Source organism: Triticum urartu, chromosome 1A (genome assembly GCF_056163025.1).
Source record: "Triticum urartu cultivar PI428250 chromosome 1A, HENAU_Tu73, whole genome shotgun sequence".
NCBI lineage: Eukaryota > Viridiplantae > Streptophyta > Magnoliopsida > Poales > Poaceae > Triticum > Triticum urartu.
In genome coordinates, this window is record NC_141873.1 from 381,854,790 (window position 1) to 381,879,323 (window position 24,534).

Genomic DNA, 24,534 nt, shown 5'->3' on the forward strand with positions numbered 1-24,534 from the left:
CCCTTTCGGGTCCCCGTGGCCTTCTTCTTGGTCTTCTTCGCCGGCACCTCGTAAGGTGCCGGAGTCAGCATCTCCATCATGAGAGCATCTGTGGGATCTTCAAGCAGAGGTGCTGGGCAATCGAGCTGCTCTGCTGTCTTTATCCATTCCTGTTAATGGCATGAGAACTTAGATCCCGCACATCATTTAACCGGGGCAAATAAATACCCTGCAAGATACGAAAACTTACCGGATTAGCGTGGCGCTTTGCGCTGAGTCCGCGGTCCTCGGTGAGGGAAGGGGGTACCTCGGCGCCTTTGAACAACACCCTCCAAATGTCCTCGTGCGTTGTGTCGAAGAGCTCTCGCAGTGTTTGGTGCTGGACCCTGGTCGAACTCCCACAAATCAAATGCCTGTCGTTGACACGGGAGAATCTGGCGGAAGAGCATGACCTGGACCACGTTGACGGGCTCATCATGTTCCTGATGCAGGTCTGGAGCCCGGTCAACTCTATCGAAGAACCCCAGGACAGGCCCTTCTCTTTCCAGGAAGTGAGCCACGTGGGGATTCCAGATCGAAATTTGGGGGGCGCCACCCAGTTGGTGTCGCGCGGCTCGGTGATGTAGAACCACCCCGATTGCCACCCCTTTATGGTCTCCACATAGGAGCCTTCTAGCCAGGTGAAGTTGGGCATTTTGCCCACCATGACACCTCCGCACTCTGCTTGCTGGCCGACCACCACCTTCGGTTTAACATTGAAGGTTTTCAGCCACAAGACAAAGTGGGGCCTGATGCGGAGGAAGGCCTCGCACACGACGATAAACGACGAGATGTTGAGGATGAAATTGGGGGCCAGATCATGAAAATCCAGCCCGTAGTAGAACATGAGCCCGCGGACAAACGCGTGGAGAGGAAATCCCAGTCCGTGGACAAAGTGGGTAAGGAAAACTACCCTCTCATGGGGTTCAGGCGTAGGGACGATCTGTCCCATAGCTGGCAGCCGGTGCGCGATGTCCGCGGCTAGATATCCGGCTGCCCATAGCTTTGTGATGTCCTCCACCGTGACGGAGGGGACCATCCACTTGCCTCTCGCTTTGGACATGATTGGAGTGGTTTGAGTAGAAAGACGCGAACTTGGGCGCTGGAGCTCGAGTGCGCGAGAATGGATAAGCAAGGAGGAAGAAGGCGTGGGTAAAAAGGGTGAATCTTTGTCCCTTTATAAGGGCGGAGGAGGCAATGCGCCTCCCCACTTACCTGTTAAAATCGCTTACTCCCTGAGCGCCGTAATTGATGGCGCGGTTGGGTTACCCATACCTGTATTGATGAGAATCTCGTGATAAGGGGACACGATCTCTACTTCGACTAGACGTGTCAAGAAAACTACCTCGCGATATGTGCGGTGCTGGTTGAGGAAAACGGTTCGAATAATGACCGAGCCATGACATGATGTTCTGTTAAAACGTGTCAGTAGATTAGATTTGTGAAAATATTATTATCTCTATGGTGGGATATGGAACTTGTTTTGCAGAGCCGGACACTATCCTTGTGTTCAAAATCTTCCATGGAGTATTTGGAGAAGAACCCGCCTTGCAATGCCAAAGACAATACTGCGCATCGGACTCATCGTCATTGAAGCTTGGTTCAGGGGCTACTGAGGGAGTCCTGGATTAGGGGGTATCCGGACAGCCGGACTATATCCTTTGGTCGGACAGTTGGACTATGAAGATACAAGATTGAATACTTTGTCCCGTGTCCGGATGGGACTCTCCTTGGCGTGGAAGGCAAGCTAGGCAATACAGATATGTATATCTCCTCCCTTGTAACCGACCTTGTGTAAGCCTATCCCCCTCCGGTGTCTATATAAACCGGAGGGTTTAGTCCGTAGGACAACAGACAATCATACCATAGGCTAGCTTCTAGGGTTAGCCTCTACGATCTCGTGGTAGATCAACTCTTGTAATACTCATATCAAAAAGAACAATCAAGCAGGAAGTAGGGTATTACCTCCATCAAGAGGGCCCGAACCTGGGTAAACATCGTGTCCCCCGCTTCCTGTTACCATCCGCCTTAGACGCACAGTTCAGGACCCCCTACCCGAGATCCGCCGGTTTTGACACCGACGGCGGCAGTGTAGTGGCAGGCGGAGGGTAGTATGAGGGAAACAACTTCTAACTGAAGCTTACAAATAGTACAAAAAGGCCAAGGATTAATTGTTCATCAAATTTAGACAAGACCCAGATTGAACATGGCAATAACATTGAACCCAACCACTCTTTTTTGCAGTCACAAACAAATGGATCGGTCTGATCCATAAAATCAACATCCTGTGCAAAAAAATATTGGAGGATGACTACAAGTTGTTGTAAATAGAAGCCGAGCATGTTCAGAAGCTCATTTGTCCACCTGAAACTTCTTTTTTTGCAATTCAACATGTCCGTCCGTGAGAAATCTCTTTACGAAAAACTTAATCCTCATGGACAATAGTAACCTTGCATTCAACAGGAAGAATGTGACAAAGCTTCTGTTTAACTGGTTGGATGCATATCCATCCATCGTTATTGTCCTCAAGCGAATGTCATGAGAACTGAGAAAATATTGGTGGTTATTACGCCACCGATTGGTTATACGTTTTTCTCCATGTGGTAGCAGTGCCTAAGTAGACATGAAGACTGAAAACAGTTACTGTCGAAAAAAGAGTATGTCGAAAGAGCGACAGCTGAATGGTTAATTCTAGTACAATATATACGGGCTTTCGATGTGCATGAAATCATCACCTTTATATATAAATTCTCCGGAGATCGAAAGCATCACAGCAAGCCAATAATTATGTTCAGATCAAAACTAAACATTCTTAGTGGCAGTGCGAGTGGGGAAGAATGAGGGCTGAGGTTTTCTGTACGAGTGGAGGAAGAGGAGCAGGCGTTTTCTGTATGAGTGAGGAAGAAGGTTGGCGGGGGTTTTCTGGACGAGTGAGGAAGATGGGGAGCGGGGGGAATTGGGGCCGGTTCTTTTGCTAGCTCTATAATAAGCTCAAATAAGCTACCCCCTAACTAGCTTATTCTAGAAGCCTGACCAAAATTATTTTTTTTAGAAGGCTAATAGTTAAAACTTGACTAGTAGGCTTCTAAAGAAAAAAAATTGGTTTGGCTTCTAGAATAAGCTGGGTAGGGGGCAGCTTATTCTCGAAGCCCAAAAAAGCCAGGAAAAGAACTGGCCCTTGGGCGAGACGGAAGCGGGAGAGCGAGCTGCAGTATAAGTGGAAGCGAGGAGGAAGGAGGGTTATTCTGGGATCGCCCCCTCTTCAAGAAATATGGGCTTCTCCTCGCAAAAAACAAAAACAAATGGGCTTTAAGATGGATAGGCTTTTGTATCGGCCCAGTCAGCTGCATGTGTTTCGTATTGGAGGGCCTTGTGCTAGAGGCAGACCGAGACACTCTCCAGCTTATTGCCCATTCGAAAGAAAAAAAAAAGACGCCTCCAGCTTATGGCTACTCATCGATAACCTTTTTCAACTTGGCATCCACCAAATTAGAGGATGCGGTACTGGATGCAGACACTCACACTGATCGCGTAGTGCGGCAAAGTGAGGTGTCAAATAACAGGCCTGCAATATACTTACTAGATTGTGAAGGTTCACATGCTAGTCAACATTCACATTAAACTAAGCTTTAGAAGATACGATATGCATACTAACATTCAGAAGCACAAAAGTTCAGCATGTTTATGCATCTCAATGATTCACCATACTATAACCAATACAAAGCTGTGAGAAGGTGTGGAAATAAAAAAATCGATCAATGCTTCTCTAAGCAAAGGGCCTCCCTGCGCACGCATTAATTTCCTGGGCAAGCTTGTTTATTCTCAATGTTGCGAGCACTTTGAGCATGTTGGCAACTCCACAGCTAGCTAGCTGGCTCATCTTGCAATTGATACTGACACATTTGCAGCAAACACATGAGGCAATAGAGATGACTCAACATGAGTCCATATTGTGCAGTTCCCCTGAAATCGTCTTCATTGTCCTGAATCTGAAAAGATAGGAAAAAATAGCTATACTTAAACGGTGTTGCAAAATAGTAGCACATAGATGATACCATCGGCCTCTTCTGTCTCGGCCTACGTTGTTGTTTAGGCACCTCCCGTGCCTTGGGTTGAGCCAACAACAGAGAAAGCGCCCGACGCAGGTCGGTGTACAGCTGCGAGACCTGCTCCTGGGGTGAGGGCCGAACGGGGGACCCCACTTGCAGCAGCCGCTGTGGTGTCTCCACGTGATCCTGGGCCTGAGTGTTGCTTTCCTGCTCCTGAGAAAGACTCATCAAAAACTACTGACCGGGCGACGTGCATGGCTGCGTCCCATCCCCATGCAGGGTGGGTCCCGGTAGATCTCCTTGCGAGTCCTGATTGGGCCGCGCACCCCCGTCCAAACTGGCACCATCCCCTGATCCCCTTTCTTCTTTCCTTCTTCTATCCGCTCACTCTAAAATTGATGCCACCGGATTAGCCGTCCCAATAGTTTGCCCTCTTGATTTGTTGCCTTGAGCCAGCTCCTTGGCTGTAGGCATCCCCGGAGTTCAACTCGTTGTTGCGGCTACAGGGTGACTGTGTACGGCAGCTTGTCTCCTGGTCTAGTAAACAACGACGAATGTGTAGCAGGGTACAAGGAGCATCTAAGCAAGGTAGGAGGCGAGATCGTCGATCTGCACCGTGTCATTGCCGTCGGCGACCGTGCAGGTGATGTGGGTGTGGATCTTATCTCCTGCAGCCAGCATGGATCCAGCTTGAGTATGAGGATGCTGGCGACGTTGTCTCCCCCAAGCGTGCGAGCCATCCGCATCGTCGTTGTTCCCACTCGAGGCAGCCCAGCACATCATCACCATCCTCCACATTGGCAGTATTGATCGACCTACAGGTCCCTCTTTTTTACTTTTCCCATCTCTATCATATTTTTTGCTTAATCTTTCTTCAATGTGTATGACTGTATACCAATATAATATAATTTAGGTACTGTCTGTTAGTCAATAATCTTAATTTTTTAATGTCACCTCCACTTTTTTCTGGGCTTTGTGACTGGCATAGGTAGTGTTAGGATGCCCTACGTCCATTCATATTCGACAAATTTAATTAGTAATCATTGTATTTGTGAATTGGTGTAGTTTAGTACTCCCTCTGTAACTTAATATAAAATGTTTTTTGACACTATGACAGTTAAATAGGTCTGAGTAGTCAAATAGTATTGTACATATATAAATACAAAGGTAAACCAATGCCCTGACTATTGGGTTGTACTATATTAAGCCAGAAATATCAGAAAATATAGAATGTCGATGCTTGGTATTTATTAATTATTTTCATCACATGGAACTTGATGCACATTTCGAGTACTTCTGCAGAGAAGTAGGCCATATCTGTCATGCCATATCATGTTTACATCTCTGATTGTGTCAGTCCTCACAAATCTTCACTTGCGTCTTTTTTACTTGTCTTCTTGTGTCTCTCCCCTTCCTACGCAATATGATAAATTAAACTATTATTTATGAATTCTGTATCTTCAAATGTAATAGTGATCCATAATACTGAAAAATCATTGAATAATGTAGATGAAAGTATTTTACTGTTCACTAAAATTTGCAAGCACATAACATACATGCATCGGTATGCTAGCTTTGTTAGTAAATTAATTGGCTTAAGAGGTGCATATAAACTTGCAAGCAGAGAACATACATGCACATGTATGCTAGATTTGCTAGTAAATTAATTGATTTCAGAGGTGCATATGAGACATAGTACTACCAGACTGCCAGTGCGTCCCCAGTTGATAAAGAACACAAAGTAATTTCTCGAATGATGATACCTCACGATTAGTATCTTCGATGACTGACTCGTGAATCATCATTTGAATCAGTGATACGTCATTTTCTTCTTCTTCAAACTGTGAGGTAGAATACCATAATTTAGAACATCAAATAGGACACTTGGGTTTATCTTGAAAATAATACATTATGTTGAATGCATACACATTTCACCTCAGTGTTGAATTTCTTTTATTTGATAACTCTTTTGAATTTCTTGTCACTAGGACTTTTGACATGTGTACAGTTTTCTTCAGTCTTTATCTGAATCATCTTGTACTATGAATCAGAATACCTCAATTGTGTAGTTTGTTTTTTGCACCAACTTTTTTGTTATTTCACAAAGCATTTCCTTTCAAATCCTGTTTACATCATTTTTTCTCTGTCTCTCTTTGTGTGTTCTCTGAAATAATTTCTGACTCCACCTGCATATTTACTTCTCCTTTTTTTATCCTCGCAGAAGTTTTTTGTTAGATGATGTAGAGTTTTTATTTTCAAGCACATTTTTCTTCTCACCTCTAGTTGCAATCTTGTAGGAATGAATTCCCAATGACAAGAAATCATTTTGACATTATTAAGAAAACACGCGCATGGTCTTTTAATATCATTTAACAATAGGTTGTAAATAATTAATGCATAAACAGGGATATAATGTTTTGGGTGTATTACCTCATCACCAAGAAGTGTAATTTCTTTAACAATAATTTCTAGATCAATGTTCCTCACATACTTTTTTAGATATTTGCTTGACTGAGTAGTTTTTTGTGAGATGATGTAAATCCTTCCTTTCCAAACATATTCTTCTTCTCACTTTCTCCTGCATTTTTGGATTGGCTCTTGCCCTGTTAAAGGAAATCTTGTTGGTGATATTTAAAAAAACTATTCCGTACTTATGATAACAAATCCATTAGTTAGTTGCAATACCTCATTATCTCACTTTTGCATAACAGAATTTGAATAATATTCTATAACTTGGCTTTCCAGGATGCGTCATAAAGAACATAATCTCATTATAATTTTATAAACCATTTGAACATACTAAAATGTGCATGAACATACCTCTTCAACTATTCTGTTTAAATATTTGTCTCAAGCCTCTCATCAAGTTCAAAAGTGAAGCTCACTTTGAAATTTTCCATGCATACTTGCAATTTCCTTGAATTTAACTTTAGTCAGAATATGTGTTTTTACTATAAAGGTTTTGAATTGAATCCATTGTGCTTTTGTATGGTATGCACAAGTGTTGCCTAAAAGTCTCTTCATAGCCTCATTAAACATCACAAATGTTGTTGTTGTTGCTGTTGTATCATCGCTTACCTTGAGTTTAAGTAGTTACCTAACATGGTATTGTCACTGCTTACTGGTAATGCTACTAAAAAATGGCACCAAAGGGAATCTAGTGCAGAGCATGCTCACTGTAGGACGACGTTTTTGGCTACTTCATGACATGAATTGCAAATAATAGTTAAGATTTACCTTTCTTGTGGCACAAAACAAAGTTTGCATTCCATGTACCACCAACCTTTGTCTGTTATATCTCATAAGTTTTTGCTTTCCTTGTGCATACAAATTCCTAACAGAGGTCAAGAGAAAACATATGAGATTACGTAAAATAACAAATTAGAGAAGGTAAGTATATTTCATGAGCAAGTTTATAGGCAAACCTTTGTTTTAAGATCAAAATATCACAGTTCTATACCTTAATGCTTTCACATACCCCCCCCCCCCAACTTTGAAGGTCCTGATTATGTAGATGGAGTACTCTCTAATTTTTTCTTTAGTTCCTGGAGGTATAAAACTTAATATACTACCTGCAAGTTAGTTGTGAGGATAGTGTTGATCACCTTGTGTAACAATCTTGAAGATCATGCATGCCTCTAATAATAGTAGCTGGATTGGAATGATTTTTTTATGTGTATGTGAGTATGTCTATTAATGGGTGGGTAGTCGTTCTATTGATTTTGTATGTACTGCTATGAAAAATGCAAGATCAGTTACATAATAGTTACCTTTTTGGATTGCATATTTGATCCACCTTGTGAGTTAGCATATGAAAACTCTTTAGATGAGTACTGCATTGAGTATTAAAATACTGTTGATCCATTTCTTCAATGATATGTGACAAATCCATCAATGCCATACACAAGAATTATGCAAATTATGTAAATTTGTGCAGGTGATACACTGGAGGTAGTTTGACCTCTTATTATGTGCACATGGTACTTATTGGGGGTGGTGTGATCACTTCACAGAGCCGATGACAGTTGAAGTGCCAACGTAGGAGATTGGGGCGCTTGTAACTATTGGAGGAAGATGATGTCCAAGCGTCGATCCCTGGAGGAAGGTGTAGAAGATGGGATCTAACGTGTCTCTCGTGTTGAACTTGATTTGTTTAGTTCGCGCAGCTGTTTCTGTAGAGGCATCCTTTCATTGAGAGTAAATTGCTCAAAGCCATCACATTCGCAGCTAGGCTACTCCAAAACTACCGCTTTTACCAAAGCTCACAAAAAAGCACCGGTTCCATGGCAAGTGAGTAACAAAATGCACTAATTCGAAACTGAGTCGCGTTAATAGCAAAAGTGATGGGTGGGACCCACATGTATGGGCTGATGTGGCGAAAACTAGTCCTAATCAACGTCCGCCATCCACGATCTAGGCCGCCGACGAGAGCCCCATGTTGTTGCCTCTGCACAAGCCCGCCTGCAGCGCCTCTGCGCCGGCCATGGACGAGCTACGACAAGGGCGCCACACCGGTGCTGTCGCCGCCGTGAGCACGGGCGCGGCCAGGGCGCTCCACCACGGCGCGCGCGGGGAGGGGGCGGCGGGCCCAGATGGCCTCGGATTCGGCCGGCGCCAGGCGGCGGGGAGGCGAGGGGCGCCACGCCGGTGCGGTCGCCACCGCGAGCACGAGCGCGGCCAGGGCGCTCCACCACGGCGCGCGCGGGGAGGGGGCGACGGGCGCAGATGGCATCGGATTCAGCCGGCGCCAGGCGGCGGGGAGGCGAGGGGCGCCACGCCGGTGCGGTCGCCTCCGCGAGCACGAGCGCCGCCAGGGCCGCACCTGAGATGCACCACCACGGCCCGCCACTTCTGCCGGAGCTCCCGTCGTCGGGAACAGATCCGCGGGGAGCGCGTGTCCCAGTGGGAGAAGGCCGAGGACCGGTTGGATCTCACCATCGAGCCAACGCGCGGAGGAGGGCTCCAACCAGATCTCGCCGTCGTTCTTCGAAGTGAGGTGAAGCAGGACGGGGCCATAGGGCATGTCGGCGACCAGAGAGAGAGGATGACGGGGAAGGATAAGAGGATGGGGAAGAAGAAGAGAGGGATAAGGAGGTGGGTGGATGACATGTGGGACCATGTTCCACCTCAGCAAAGTGTACACATAGACATGCCATGTTGGACCGACAAGTGGGCCCCACTAGTCAGTTTTGCTGTTTGTGCGAGCTAATCCTTGAACTGTTGTGATTTGTTACTCACTAGGCGCAGAAATGGTAGTCTTCTGTGATTTTTAGGAAAATTGGTAGTTTTGGAATACCTTAACCATAAATGTGATGGTTTTCAGCAATTTACTCTTTCATTGAAGTATAATTGAAATAGTTACTGTGTCCATAGTTCTTAGTTATTTTGGCCCGATGGCAGCTAGGTATAGAAAAAAATCCATATGTTAAGAGCACCTCCAACAGCTGATCAACGCGCGAAGCATTAAAAAAGCGTTTGCAGCGCGCCGATCGGCTATTTTTGCGCGGCGCGGAGCGCTGACTCCAGCGGCCGCTGCAAAGTTTAACGCGCGCGAGCCGCTCCAGCGGTTGCTGCAAAAATACTATGTGCGCGCTCTCGCACAAACAACATATCCATTCCAAACCGAACCAAGAAGATCAAACAGAAACAAAATAAATCAACAACAAATAGTTCAATTTCATTATTACAACTCGGACAAATAGTTTATCTTTCAATACAACAAATAGTTCAATAATACAAAAAATAGTTCAACAATACAACATCAAACGCACAAATCATGATGCTCTTTGTCGGCCATTCCATGCCCACCACTCCTCGATGAGATCCTTCTGAATATCATCATGCGTTTCGGCACGTCGAATGACATGATAGGAAGCAACAAAATGGGTCACCCTGGCAGCCCTCCGCCGCACTCGTACGGGATGTCCCAAGAGCTCATAGTGAGAGTAGTCTAAATCTTGGACATGCTCATTCTCGATGATCATGTTGTGCATGACCACACAAGCGTGCATGATGTACCAAAGCATCTTTTGATCCCAAAATCCAGCCAGTCCTCTCATAATAGCAAATTGGACTTCAAAATCCCAAAAGCTCTCTCCACATCTTTTCTAGCCGCCGCCTCAGCATTGTGAAAACCAAGATTTTTCTTACCTTCCAGTTTTTTCAACGGCTTCACAAATGTTTGCCACTTTGGGTATATGCCATCTGCAAGATAGTAGCCATAGTTGTATGCACAACCATTTGCTACAAACTACACCGGCGGTAGTTCACTATTTGCAATCTTATTCATCAATGGTGACCGATTAACAACGTTGATGCACTACAAAAAAAATACACTTTCGTGATGATACGTGTTTGTCACAGTAGGTCACGTTTTCTGTCATGCATGTACATCCATGACGATTTTATGACAGAATCAAGATAGTCATACCTGTGCTGTCGTAGAAGTGTTCCACGACATTACCAAAATTATCATCACTGAAGTGTCCACTTCCATGACGATAAATCACGCGGCATAGAAATGCTTTCGTCAAGGGTGATCGACACGTGGCATCCACCATAACGGGTCGTCGTTAAGCTATCGGGTCCGGTTTTGGATCCGATAACCCGTTAACAGCCCGGACCAATGGGAATTTTCCACATGTAAAATTCTGATTGGCCCAGAGGAAACACGTGTCAGCTCGTCAGTCGGTCAGATAGTGTCGTTGTACAAAAAAAGGGGTACACTTTTTTGTACCCCTATAACTGTGCACGGGCAGTCTGAGCCACGGGCGCCACCACACCAAGCAAGGCAAGGAAGGTGAGCCAGGGAAAGACCGAAACTCAAGGGAACTAGGACGACGCCAAGGCCAAGACCACGAAGAGCAAAAGGGACGAAGCGGACTCCCCCAGCAAGATCCTTGCCGGGAGACAGCTTTGGCAACCCCGGCAAGACCCTTGCCGCGGCGACTCGCCCCACGCCTACGGAGCAAATCACCCTTGAGTCCACTGCCCCCATGGGGCAAGGATTCGAGAGACATCCCCGTGGTGGCATGCAGATCTTTGTGAAGACATTCAAGATCACATACGTACAATAGAAGATGACGACCCTTGGCGGGATCCCAGCCGAGGAAGACCACAAGGCCCCCGGCAAGTGCCTTGCCGGGGATGACAGCAGGCGCCCCGGCAAGACCCTTGTCGGGGCCCCGGCAAGGCCCTTGCCAAGAACATCCGCAGGGCCACCATCAGGCCCACGCCGACTAAACCTCCACCACCGTATGCATGCAGCTGCCGACCCAACCAGCTGGGCAGGCACCTGCGTGGCGGCATGCAGATCTTCATGAAGACCCACCACTGCGCCACCTCAGCTGCCTGCCTACCTACATGGCATCACAGGCATCGCTGGCCAGGGCGCGTGTCGACATAAGAAGGAGCGGCGACGGACGAGACATGTTTCTCCTCCGTCCCCGATAAAGCAAGGACACCTAAGCAAGACGCATTAAATGTGCCTTGTCATGTAATGCGAGGGATAACCTCGCATCACTGTACTCTTTCCATCTCTTGTGTGCCACTGTGGCGACCCCTTTTTCTATAAAAGGAGGCCCGAGGCGACCAGGAGAAGGATTCGGCTTTTTGGAGCTCCTAATGCCCCAGAGCTAGCTCAAGAACAGGAATATACATCCACCAAAGCAGGAGTAGGGTTTTACGCATCCTCATGGCCCGAACCTGGATAAACAAACTGTGTACTATCTATTTGATCCGCTCTTCTCACGACCCCGCGCCCCACTAACCGTAGTAGGGATTCTTGTGATCCCATAGGTGTCGTTCCCACCGACATCTTTGGCGCGCCAGGTAGGGGGCGCAGTTGTGAGAATTGGCTCTAGTAGTTAGCCCAGCACTCATTCGTCTTCGTGGTCCTTGGAGAAGAAAGGAGGCCAGAAGATCGGTACTCGAGCGACTGCAAACAGAAGCTAAGTTGCACTGAACCCTTATTTGTTCTATCCTTCTTATATGAGATTATTCCCCCCCGGAGATGTCACGCCTTTGTATGAGAAACCTGCACGCTAGGGGGCTCTCCCACGACCGGTAACGCCCTTACCCTGTTTCGAGTCCGCTCAACACCTCAGGCGGCTGCGTCGAGAATGGCAGAGTAGCCTTCCGCGATCAACAACGCTCTCGATTCTGACTCGAGTCAAGCTCGACAATTCGAGCGGCCGCATTTAGAACGGTAAGGTGGCTCGTCCGACAGCACGCATACCCGGCAGGCCCATGGGGATCCATCCCCAAAACGCCGCTAGGGGCTTTCGCACCGGCGAACCTACCCAATCGACGTAGGGCGCGCATACAAAGAGAAATTGAACGGGGAAATAACGTGCATGAAAATTAAGAGTACTGCAAAAGTTATGTTACATCACATCATTGCTGCGGTTCTAACTAAAGATAAAATTTGTCTTGGTCGGGAACCTGCAGCGGCGAAGAAGAATGGGATGCCTAATCCCGGCGCTGGCCTTCCACCCTCTTGATTTCATCGATACTGCTGATGATGGGCTTGATGCGCTCCTTGAGCACCGTGAGGTCAGTACCATCCGGCAAGCTATCCATCGCGGCTTCGAATTCGAGGTCGGGATTCCAGTACGCCATCTTGGTGAGGACCTTGGTCATGGCCCCCGGCAAAGTCGCCGGGCCTCCCCGGCCAACGTGGCCGCTCTGCTGGAGTGAAGATAAGCCAAGGCTCCAAGGACGCCCTCGAAGAACTGGGTCAGCTTGGCGTTGACGGTCTCGCTGCGCTCAGGGGCATACCTCACGTTTGGCATCCCCATGGTGGCCAACTGCGAGGTGACCTTGCCGGCGACGTCCTCCAGACGGCTGATCCATCTGTTCTCGCCCGCCACATATTCCTGGTGGGAGGCGGCCTCGTTCGCCCGCAGCTGCTTCTCCTCCTTCAGGCTCCTGGTCAAGATCTCCTCCCGAGCTCTGCTCCCCGACAACATCTTCTCGAGATTCTCCAGCTTCAGCTTGAGATCTCTGATGGAGTTTTGCGCTTCGGAGAGCTCCCCAGCCCTGCTGATGACCGCTCCTTGCGCCTCTACCAAGACACTGTTGAGCGTGCTCTTCTCGTTGGACAGCTTGAGGGCCTGCTCCTTCAGCTCGTCCCGCTCTACCTCCAACTCCTTCACCTTGCCGGCATGGGCCAGAGCTTGGGCATCGAGTGCCTCTTTGTGCCTCTGCTCCAGCTCACGAGTCCGTCGCACGACAAGGGCCTCGAGCTCCTCATCCTTGCCGCGGAGCGTTGCGGCAAGCTTCGCCTCACGCATGCAGAGGTCCTCTTCCTGGGAATCCAATGCGGCTTGATGCTGGTTCCGGGCGGCCTCGGCCGCGGCAGCCAAGTTCGCCGCCTTTTCCTGGGCCTTCTCGATGTCAGCCATCTTCATAGTGAGCTCTACATCGCGCTTGGCCAATTTCCCCTAAAAGGCCCTCTGCTCCTCGCGAGTCTGGTGAAACCAGGTCTGCATCTCAGCAACGCGCGCCTCGAAGTCCACCTCCGCCTTATCCACCGTTGCCATCCTGGACTTGACCTTGTCCAGGCGAGCACGGTAGAGCACTTGGAGCTTTCGGAAATTGGCCCCCATGGCACGGAAAAGCTGCTCTTCTGGAGAACCATCACCGCCAACGCCCGGTTCATCGACCACCTCGAGCCCGGTGGCAGCAAGCACCTCGCCGTCAAAGACTTCCCCCTTCGGCGGGTGCTCGGGAACTTGATGCCCCTGGAAGATGGACGAAAAGATCGTCGCCCACCTTCAGATATCTGCCGGGGCCCGAGGTTGAGGAGGAGGGAGGCTGATCATCAACCACCTCTTCCTCGGCGGTGGCCTTGCCAGCTTCCCCGGCAGGCCCACCGCTGGCACCCTCGGCAGAAGCCTCGCCGGTCGCCTTGCCGGCCCCCGCAGCGGTGTCCTCGGCAGCATCCTTGGCGGCCTCATCGGCGGCGACCTCGTCAGCATCTCTGGCGGCCTCCTCGGCGGCAATCCTATCGGCCTCTGCCGCGGCCTCCTCAGCAATATTCCCAACAATAGTATCCACGTCCTCCATATTTATTGAAGGAGGGCCTGGGCAGTAATGGGAGCAATGAAGCCAAGAAAAAGAATAAGGAAAAACATAGACGGAGGACAGGCGACTCACTAGTGCCAGGCTGTGAAGCAGAAGTCCCCTCCCCGCCAGCATTTGGCGCCGTGGCAGAGTCACCAGCGCCCAAGTTCCCCTCTTCCTCCATGGGTGTGGGCTCCGTGCTTGATGCCCTTGCCGGGGATGCCCCTCGCCGCGGCGTAGTCGATGGGGGTGGTGTGTTGGGGGTAGCCCTCTGCGGCTCCTCCTATTGACGCTCCCCTCCTGCAAACCCGACAAGGTCAACACCATAGCATTGAACGCCTACCACATGTCGAATAAGAGGAGGGTGACGAACTTACGCTGGGGGCTGTGCCAGGGGATGCTGTCTGGGCTGCTCAACACCACCGGTGGCGTCTTTGAAGCCCCAGCCGGGGGCTGACTGCTCGCCGAGGCCTTCGCCCTCTTCACCCTCTGGGCCAATGTCTCTGCATCCCTACAAAAGCAAAAATGGATCAGGAGAGGTGACTTAATTTGGGGGAATGGAAATGGCAGTAAGGAACATAGTACTTACTCGTCATCCATCTCCTCCTCTTCCACCACTTTCCTTTTCCTCTTCGGGCTGAGAGGCCCGAGATCAAAAGTGACCTCCGCGTCGACATATGCCGGAGGAGGCGAAGAAGGCGGGGTTTGTGCGTGCCCAGATGAGGAAGGGACTGCTGTCTTCTTCTTCTCAGCGGCCTTCGTCAGCCTCTTCGCTGCCGTGGCCCTCGTGTGACGCCCGGGCCCCTCTAGGGTCAATTGAGGCCGCGTAGCCCTGCTGGGCCGGACCGGCTCACCGGAGCCAGACCGCCGCAGGACTCGCCCGACGACTCGTCGGCCGCATCTTCGACAAGCGGAGCTCCCGTGTTGGCGCTGCTAACCTCCCCGGAGGCCGCCGCCCACCGGGTGAGCTCCTCTTCCTCCGCAGCCGTTGCGGCCTTATCCTCCACACCCCCGGCGCTGCCGGCCTCCATGGAAAGCTGTGCCTCCCTCGCCCTAGTGGCGATGTAGTCCAGCTCTGCCTGGGTAGTGTCCATGACAAGCCACCGCTCGGCGTCAGCATTGACATATACCTCGATCAGGGTGTCAAAGAATTGCTGCACATCCGCATCCTTCGGCTCCTTCCAGCTCGGGACAGGGCCGTGCGCATTACAGTCCGGCATCATAGCGATGATCTCGGACCGACGTGAATTATTGCACAACAGGACCACCCCCGTTGGCAACTTGAAAAACGGCCCCTTGAGGGCCTTGCCGACCTTTGCGGCAGCCCTCGCGGCCTTGCCGGTCCGTTCGACCTCGCCGTCGCGACCCACATCAAGCTGAAAAAGCCGCTGGCAGAAGTGGGCATGCGCCATCACCGTGAAATTATGGTCGAGGCCAGGGCGGAGTCGCATAATGTCAGCCGGATTCGTAAAGAGCCAGGCTGGCCTCCCCTTGTTGTGCAACGGGGCGATCCGGCGGCGAATGAAGTCCGCCCCGATCATCTCAAGGGTGAGTCCAGCCCGGGTCAGCCGGAGAATCCTGGTGGTGGCGACAGTGAGCCTCCCGTCAGCGGCGTCGACATCACCCCAATCGCTGCCGTGAACCGGCGGCACTCGTCGGACCTTGCAGAATTCCGGCGGGTCTTCATCTTCAATCCAGCACCACCGGCCACGCCATTCCTCCCACCTCTCCTTCACGGCACCGTCCGGGTACGCCCCCTTGGATCTTGGGATCCAGGTGACGCAACCAGAGACGGCACCTCCCGGCTGGATCCGAGGGGAGAAATAATGGCGGAAGAGTGCCGTGTTGGGCTGCACCCCGGCAAAGCCTTCGCAAAGATGCGCAAAGAAAGCCATGCATGCCACCGCATTCGGAGTAAAATCCAAGAGGCGAAAGACAAAGGTGTGCATAATGTCGCAGAAGAAATCGGAAAAAGGGGGGCATAACCCGCAAGAAAGATAATCGACGAAAAAGGGATACCGATTTGAGGCAGGATCGGCGCAAGCGGCAGGAATGACGCGTGTCGCCGGATGTCCCGAATTCTCTCCCCCCGTCTTCACTCCCCATAGAGGCCTAAAGGAGGCCCGGAGCTCACGAACATCAACCATCGAGGGGAAGAAGAAGGCGGACTTCGTCCGGTCCCCCAATAGCGCACTCTCCGGCGGCTCCACAGTCCCAGCGCCCTTGGCCACCCCCTTGCCCTTGATGGATTTGGGCGCCATGGCGGCTAAGAAAGTTAGAGGACTGAGGGAGGGGGATGGCGAAGCAACGACGGCGGGCGACGACGGAAGCTTAGGAAGGAAGGAAGAGAGGAAACGGCAGCTCTGAGACTGGAGAAGGCACGAGGAAAGAGGAGAAAGTGAGCAGCGTGCCCACGGTTATTCCTTTTTTATGGGGGAAAACACGGGCCGCCTCCTTTCACATTAACTATGATGTGACACATGCCCACGGGAACCAACCCCACGCATGCCGCCCACATCACACGCACCTCCCCACGCCGCGCCACACGCGGGAGTCGTGGGAAGCGCAACATGCGAAAAATCTTACCACGGTAAAAAAACCGCCCCGCCTGCACGCGCACCATTTTTGGGCCTAGCCCAACAACGCGTTGCATTTATGTGTGGCCCAGGCCCAGGGGCTCCTGTCGGTGTACAAAAAGAGGGGGACACTTTTTTGTACCCCTATAACTGTGCACGGGCAGTTTGAGCCACGGGCGCCACCACACCAAGCAAGGCAAGGGAGATGAGCCAGGGAAAGACCGAAGCTCAAGGGAACTAGGACGACGCCAAGGCCAAGACCACGAAGAGCAAAAGGGGCAAAGCGGACTCCCCCGGCAAGATCCTTGCCGGGAGACAGCTTTGGCAACCCCGGCAAGACCCTTGCCACGGCGACTCGCCCCACGCCTACGGAGCAAATCACCCTTGAGTCCACTGCCCCCATGGGGCAAGGATTCAAGAGACATCCCCGTGGTGGCATGCAGATCTTTGTGAAGACATTCAAGATCAGATACGTACAATAGAAGATGACGACCCTTGGAGGGATCCCAGCCGAGGAAGACCACAACGCCCCCGGCAAGCGCCTTGCCGGGGATGACAGCAGGCGCCCCGGCAAGGCCCTTGCCAAGAACATCCGCAGGGCCACCATCAGGCCCACGCCGACTAAACCTCCACCACCGTACGCATGCAGCTGCTGACCCAACCAGCTGGGCAGGCACCTGCGTGGCAGCATGCAGATCTTCGTGAAGACCCACCACTGCGCCACCTTAGCTACCTGCCTACCTACATGGCATCACAGGCATCGCTGGCCAGGGCGCGTGTCGACACAAGAAGGAGCGGCGACGAACGAGACAGGTTTCTCCTCCGTCCCCGATAAAGCAAGGACACCTAAGCAAGACGCATTAAATGCACCTTGTCATGTAATGCGAGGGATAACTGAAAGTGCGTTATATCGACTAGAGGGGGGGTGAATAGGCGATTTTTATGAAAGTCTTCAAAACTTGGGAGTTATGAAGACAAACAGTGAAGATTATGCCTATTACTATGCAACGGAAGTTAGATTACACTAGGCCAGCCATGGTCATGTATTCAATAGAGTGAAAGCACAGTGACAAACAGCTTCAGTGTAATAAGGATCAAGTAGGAAGAAGTTATGAAGCCAAACAGATCATCCATTCACGTTGTGAAGACAAATGATAAAGCAAGCACGCAATGACTTCACAATGAGTAACAGCAAGAGAAGGAAGTGAAGATGAAACCAGTGACTCGTTGAAGACAATGATATGTTGGAAGTTCTAGTTGCTGTGACAACTGTACGTCTGGTTGGAGCAGCTAGGTATTTAAACCTTAGGACACACAGTCCCGGACACCCAGTCCTGAACACACAGTTCAGGACACCAAGTCCTCACCATAATCTCCTTGAGCTAAGGTCACTTAGTCCTCGCCCAATCACTCTGGTAAGTCTTCAAGGTAGACTCCCAAACCTTCACAGACTTCGTTCACTGGCAATCCACAATGTCTCTTGGATGCTCTGAATGCGACGCCTAACCGTCTGGAGGATTCACAGTCCTCAAGTGTAATAAGTCTTCAGATCACACAGACAAGAAGACTTAAGTGATGCCCAATTTACTCTGGCTCTGGGTGGTTAGGGCTTTTCTCCTCACTAGGAATTTTCTCTCAAAGGCTTCGAGGTGGGTTGCTCTCAAACGACAAAAGCCGTGCACTGAAATCTGAGCAGCCAACCGTTTATGGTTGTGGGGGTGGGCTATTTATAGCCACTTGGCAACCCGACCTGATTTGTCCGAAATGACCCTGGGTCACTAAGGAACTGACACGTGTCTCAACGGTCAGATTTCGAACTCTCATGGAAACTTTGCTTGGGCTACAAGCAAAGCTGACTTGTCCGGCTCTGGACAAGATTTGCTCTCATTGTCTTCGCTCGAAGACATAGGTTTTTGATTTAGGCATCACTTAAGTCATTCTGACTTGTTCTCCTGAACCCCACTTAACAGTACGGTGGTTCCTATGACTCAACAAAAATAAAAAGAACTACGAAAGATCTAAGTCTTCGAATTCCATAGGCTTCATAACGTGTCTTCTGTTGTCATAGTCTTCAATGTGAATATCTTCATATACCACCTTTGACTTCAATGTCTTCATTCATTTTTAGGGGTCATCTCTGGTAGTAAACCGAATCAATGAGGGACTTCTACCTGTGTTTTTCCTGCAATTCTCACAAACACATTAGTCCCTCAACTAGGTTTGTCGTCAATACTCCAAAACCAACTAGGGGTGGCACTAGATGCACTTACAATCTCCCCCTTTTTGGTGATTGATGACAAACTAGTTGAAGTTTTCAACAGGGAATATAAAGTGTGAAGTCTGTAAAGGAATTGTCATCATAAGTTGCAAGTGCTCCCCCTGAAGATGTGCATATAAGTTAATTTGCTTTTGGAATGCAAATACACATGGCAGGTTGTACTTGTGGAGATCAGCTTCAGCTTATGATGACAATGTACTATGCATGTGAAAGTATATGAAGATAATAACATGCATAATGGAAAATGGACGTCTGCAGAATGAGATGAGTGCGGAATTTATCGTCGCAAAAGGAGTGGTAAAACAAGTAGCAGACGACCATCGAGTTTTAGTGTTTACAACTTAAAAGAACCAAATGAAGCAAACAAGAGTTGCAAACACGAAGCAAGTATAACAAAACAAGGCACCCGCCCATATTGACCCGCTTGAAGACTGTAAACATCATATGCTTCTCCCCCTTTTGTCAGGAATGACCAAAAAGGTTTGAAGACATAGAGTTTTCTACGCGTTGCCAGGCGCAGCAGGGTCGGTGGAGTTGTTTGGCGGTGCTGAGCTTTGAGGTGCTGAAGCGGGTGGTGGTGAAGTAGCATCATCATCTTCATCAATGATCCTCGCAGTGACGGTGGCAGCAGATGAGGAATACTCAGAGTCTTCAAGTGACGGTGTGTTGCGCATCACAGCCCTTCTAGGAGGTGTGGTGTCAAATTTGAAGCGCTCTGTGAAGCCATCCTCTTCAAGTTCAGCTTCAGTGCAGATCATTGAGAGCCCTTTCCACGTACGACGGCAAGTCTCATGCGTAACGAAGGCATTCTTGGTGGCCAGGTTTCGAAGACGATTGACATCCACCAAGAGGCTCTTCATCTGATGTTTTAGCCAGTTGTGATGCCTATCTTGCTTTTGGTGAAGGGCCACAAGAAGCTCTCGGTCAGTGAGGACACGAGCACGCTTCTTGGGTCTTGGAGCGTTTGTGCTATCTGTGGCTTCAGTTGATGCTGGTGCACGTGTAGTGCCAGCCATAGGATAGACCCTAGATATGGCTTCAACACCTTCAACATTCTGCGTGAAGCTCTGGTGTTCGGCATTCTGAAGACTTATTGGTTGCTTGGCAGGCTCAGGGTATATTGCTTCAGCAGAGATATCCACATCTAGCAGGAAGATGCGATGGTTTCGGGCTGAGGGCTGATACGAAATTGTAGAGTGCAGTTTGATCAGCCTCATCACCCAAGGGGCATAGATTTTTAGACCAAATAAGTCCGAGCCTGACGCAGCAAGTTGTCGTATGAAAAGATCCTGTGCATTGAAGCATTTGCCATGCATGATATAGAATATGAGAGTCTTCATTGCACCTTCAATCTTGGCATGTGGAGAGTGTCCCTTAATGGGCCAGAGAGTCCGCCGGATAATATGATATATGGTCCTGGGCAGGTACTCTAGGTCTTCAACGAAGAACTCAGTTGGATAGGGTGCATCTTGAGGCAATGGCTTCATCATTGAGAGCATCTGACTCATATTTGGTTCAGGTCTCTGAAATATGCTCTCAATAGCTTCAGAATGAAGTTGACACCCTTCCTCGAAGAATTCGCCTGGAGTGGGCAGGCCAGTGAGCTCAATGATATTGAATGCATTGGCTTCATGATGGACATTTCCGGTCATCCACTCCAGGATCCAAGTCTTAGGATCTCTGTTGTAGCCTTTGATGTGGAGAGTGGCATAAAACTGAAGCAGAAGCTCTTCGTTCCAGTGCTCTTCATCAGTCACGAATGGCAGCAGACCCACTTGCCTGAAGCAGTCCAAAGCTTCCTCAAGACATGGCAGACCAGCAATAGCTTCAACCTCAAGGCGCTTGTGTGGGAAGATGCGACCTTCGTTGTATAAGATGCTAGAATAATAGCTGCGCTGTGAATAGCTCCAGAACCTGTCTGATACAATCCTTTCCCTTGAATAGGGGTTCTTGGAGCTATCGAAAAATGTGTTGTCTGCCTTGAAGCTGTTTACATCAAAGGAGCCAGGTGCTGATGCAGGACCTGGGAACCTTGGAAGCCTTGGGACTGGCTTCTGGACATGAGGCCTGTGCTCTATGTGATAGTCAAATTATGGACCTGCAGCAGACTCAGGAACTGAAGTGTCTGGTTCAGTGGCTTCGCTGTCCACTGAAGCATTTGGTGGGGCGGGCTTCACATTGGCTTCAGTGTTAGTAGTTTGAGGGACATCTTCAGGCACGTTCTCTCGGGGAACTGCATCTTGATGGAGCGAGGGAGTGAGTTCTGGAGGTGCTTCTTCATTGTCTTCGGCTGATGCAGCCGGAATTTCTACAGACTGGACTTGAGGCCGTGGACCTTTGCGAAGCCTGCGGAATGCAGACGACGCTTGTGGTGTCGGAGTGGGCTGGGCCTGAATGTCTTCTTCCTCCTGAGGGCGATCCGCCCATGACTCATCTTGTGCCATTGGCGTCAGAGGACGACCAATGCTGATGGGTTCGCTTGTTTCAAGCTGAGGAAGGGCTGCATCACCTTGCACATTGTCCTGATGACCAATGTCTTCAGCAGCTAGTGAGTCGGCTGCTGGAATATCTTCAGCGTCAGGTGCCTCTGTGGGAGCAGGCTCATGAACTGTTAGTCTTCTTTCTGCATTGGGGTGAATGACAGAAAGGGGTTCAACCTTCAAGGGCTCTATGGGAGCAGCCCTAGATTTCTTAGTCTTGCGCTTCTTTTTACTGGGGGCAGAAGGAGAGGCTTCAGAGCTCTTCCTTTTTCTGGCTTCAGCTTCTGCAGCTCTTGTCTTCTTTAGCTCTGAAGCTGTTGACCGGCTCTTTGGCTTCGAGCCAGTCGTGGCAGTTGGGAAGACAATGAAAGTGGCTGCTTGTCTTGATGCCTCTGGTTCACTCACAGCAGGCTGCTTCTTCTTCTTTGCGGCCATCTTGGGGTCGATGCCTGGACACCCAAGTGCCTTGCGCTTTTTAGCCTCGTTGTAGGCTTGAACACATTTGTCAGCCAATGACTTCATCTTTTCACGCGAGCCTTGAGCTTCAGCATGCTTCTTCAGAAAGTTTTGTTTGAGATCATGCAGCATGATTTTGAAGCTTCTCACTTCCTGCACGCTGAGACTGGCCATGTGCTTCTTGAACTGAGCTTTTTCGTGATCAATTTTCTGCTTCAGCTCAACAATGCACTGAGCAATGGCCAGTTCTGAAGCAATTGCGCCTTGGAAGGCGACGCTGAGTCCAACAGGCAGCTGCAGATCATTGAAGCTTATATCTGGTGTGTCAAACCATTCATCGATGAAGCCGTGGATGATGGCGACATCAAAGAGAGGCAGATTGTTGAAGATTTCCGCTTCCTCCTTGCTTTTGATGAGCTGTTCTAGTGCGTCATCGCCCAGATCTTCATCGCTTGATAGATCAATGGCTTCACTGCGCAGAATGGCAGCAGCAGTGAGCTCTTTTCCTGTGTGTTGCTGGGGCTCCTTATCCTTCAGGGGCTTGGAGATGCGGGATACATCTTCAGACTGCACACTGACTGCAGGAGGTGCAGTTTTCAATGGCTTCGCCCTTGAGATTTTTGAGGCAGGGGCCGGCTTCGAAGCTTTTGGTTTCTTTGTGTGCTTTGGCTTCGGCACAGCAGGAGCTTCATCAGACTCAGAATCAGCTGGAGGGTCATTCACAGCAGTCCCTTGGACTAAGATGTGGGTGATCAGGCCCTCAAGATTGGCAAACGGACCGATGATATTGGGTTCCACGTCGCGTGTGCCATCTGCCCTTGGTGAGGAGGGACCAGGATTGAAGTCAAGCCCAAATTTCTTCTTGTTTAGCTTCGCAGACTGTTGAGCAAACTGAAAGTTGTGTTTGAAGAGATTGTCGTCACGACACCAGAGAAGTGACGACGGATGTGCATCATCAGGCTGTGGTCCTCGGACCATACATGGGTAGAAGCCTTGAGCAATGGCTTCATCTCTGGTTCTGGGTACAAGGTTCTTGTATAAGATATCCCCCCATGGACTCTTGATTGCATTCTTTTCAGCATACTCCTGGGTGACGAAGCGGTATTTGAACCACTGTTCTGCCCAATAGCGTCGAATCCATTGGATTCGGGTTTTGCGCTGCCCATAGCTCTCTTCTGGATCTGTTTTGTACATTTCTGCCAAGTCTTCAGGCAGATCCTTGGAAGTTCCCTCACGTCTCTGTCTGCCCCCCTTTCTTACTGCTGCAACTGAAGCCATAAACTTTAACTTGAAAGGCTTCAAAACTTTCAAAGGCTTCAAAGGCTTTCTTTTTCTGGACAAACATGAACTGGCTTCAGGAGGGTTTATGTGATGCTGTAGGAATTCTGCAAATGAATGCAGACTATGAGAACCGAAGGATTCTCCCACGGACATGTACCTGTGACAGCATTAAGGTGCGAGGGAAGGGGAAGAGGTCATATGCATTCTCAGAAGGTTTTGAAGATTAATCAGTTTAGAAGACATTGACCTCATTGTGCGAAGACATTCACTTATAGATAAGAAGTTGGTTCCAGATTTCTACGAACCTATAGATCAGTACAAGTGAGGAATCTAACTACTTTATGAAGCACAAGTGAATATACTAGGCATGTTATGAGATGCAGCGAGAGATCTAACTGGTGTGAAGAGAAACTTCTTATGGTTGAAAGTGACAGAACCAAGAGATCAAAAGAGGCTGTAAAAAGAAGTTTTATTTACCACACTGGAATTGCTAGACGGAAGGAAGTTGATGCCGAGCAGTTCAGTCCTCCGTGCCCTAACTTGGCGACGGAAAACACCTACGGCAATGGCGGAGAGGACGATGTCCGCGGTCGGCGTGAGGACGGCGTTGGAGAGGTTGCGGCAGCGAAGCGCTTCGTCTCCGGCGTCGTCGAGTGCTAGCTGTGGCGCTAGGGTTTGTGCGAGGATGGAAGAAGGAGATAATGACTGCGGTAAGTGTGAATTTATAGACTCAGAGGCGGCACTGTGCTATTACGCAGGTGCCCCTGGCGGTTCGCATTTGAGGCACGCGTGGCCAGTTAGCGGAAGTTTGGGGTTTGTTCCACGTCCCACGCACGCCTAAATTGTCGAGCGGTCGTTCCTGCTTCTCCGGATCTTATGTGGAGGAATGAGCATTAAAAACGGACTTTTATGGTTGTCTCTATGTCTTCAGCTGACAAGGACACAGTGAAGACATTCGACAGTTTTAACAGAATGCATATGACTTGGAGAGATAGAGTTTGAGATAGAAAGCATAGAGAGGTTAGGGTCCGATCACATTCACTTAGTTCAAAAGATTCAACCAAGAAGACATAGCTATAAGTGAATGCTGTAGAGGACAGAACACTTAGAGCATATATATATATAATCATCGTAGTGAAGATAATCATGAAGACATGTTAAGTTCGAAGCCAAACCAATGTGAAGATATTGCAAGGTAACGCCATGAGTTAAACACTTCAAAATGGAACGTTTGGTGGTGGCGTTACCCACCGTATAGGAAGTATTAGACCCAGACACGGCGCACAATTATTGTGGCGCTCCGAAGTCAAATTCCACATTAATGTATTCAC

At 49.4% G+C, this 24,534-nt stretch overlaps 1 protein-coding gene across 1 annotated transcript; it reads right to left on the minus strand.

Annotated features, from left to right (window-relative positions):
- Nucleotides 1-8,190: 8,190 nt before the first annotated feature.
- LOC147991335 (uncharacterized) lies at nt 8,191-9,420 on the minus strand. The gene has a single exon (XM_087538392.1). The coding sequence runs from the start codon at nt 9,184-9,186 to the stop codon at nt 8,560-8,562; it is 627 nt and encodes a 208-aa protein (XP_087394518.1). The 5' UTR covers nt 9,187-9,420; the 3' UTR covers nt 8,191-8,559.
- Nucleotides 9,421-24,534: the final 15,114 nt, after the last annotated feature.

Coding starts and splice junctions, on each gene's coding strand:
- LOC147991335 (XM_087538392.1), bottom strand. CDS start 9,186: ATGGTCCCACATGTCATCCACCCACCTCCTTATCCCTCTCTTCTTCTT.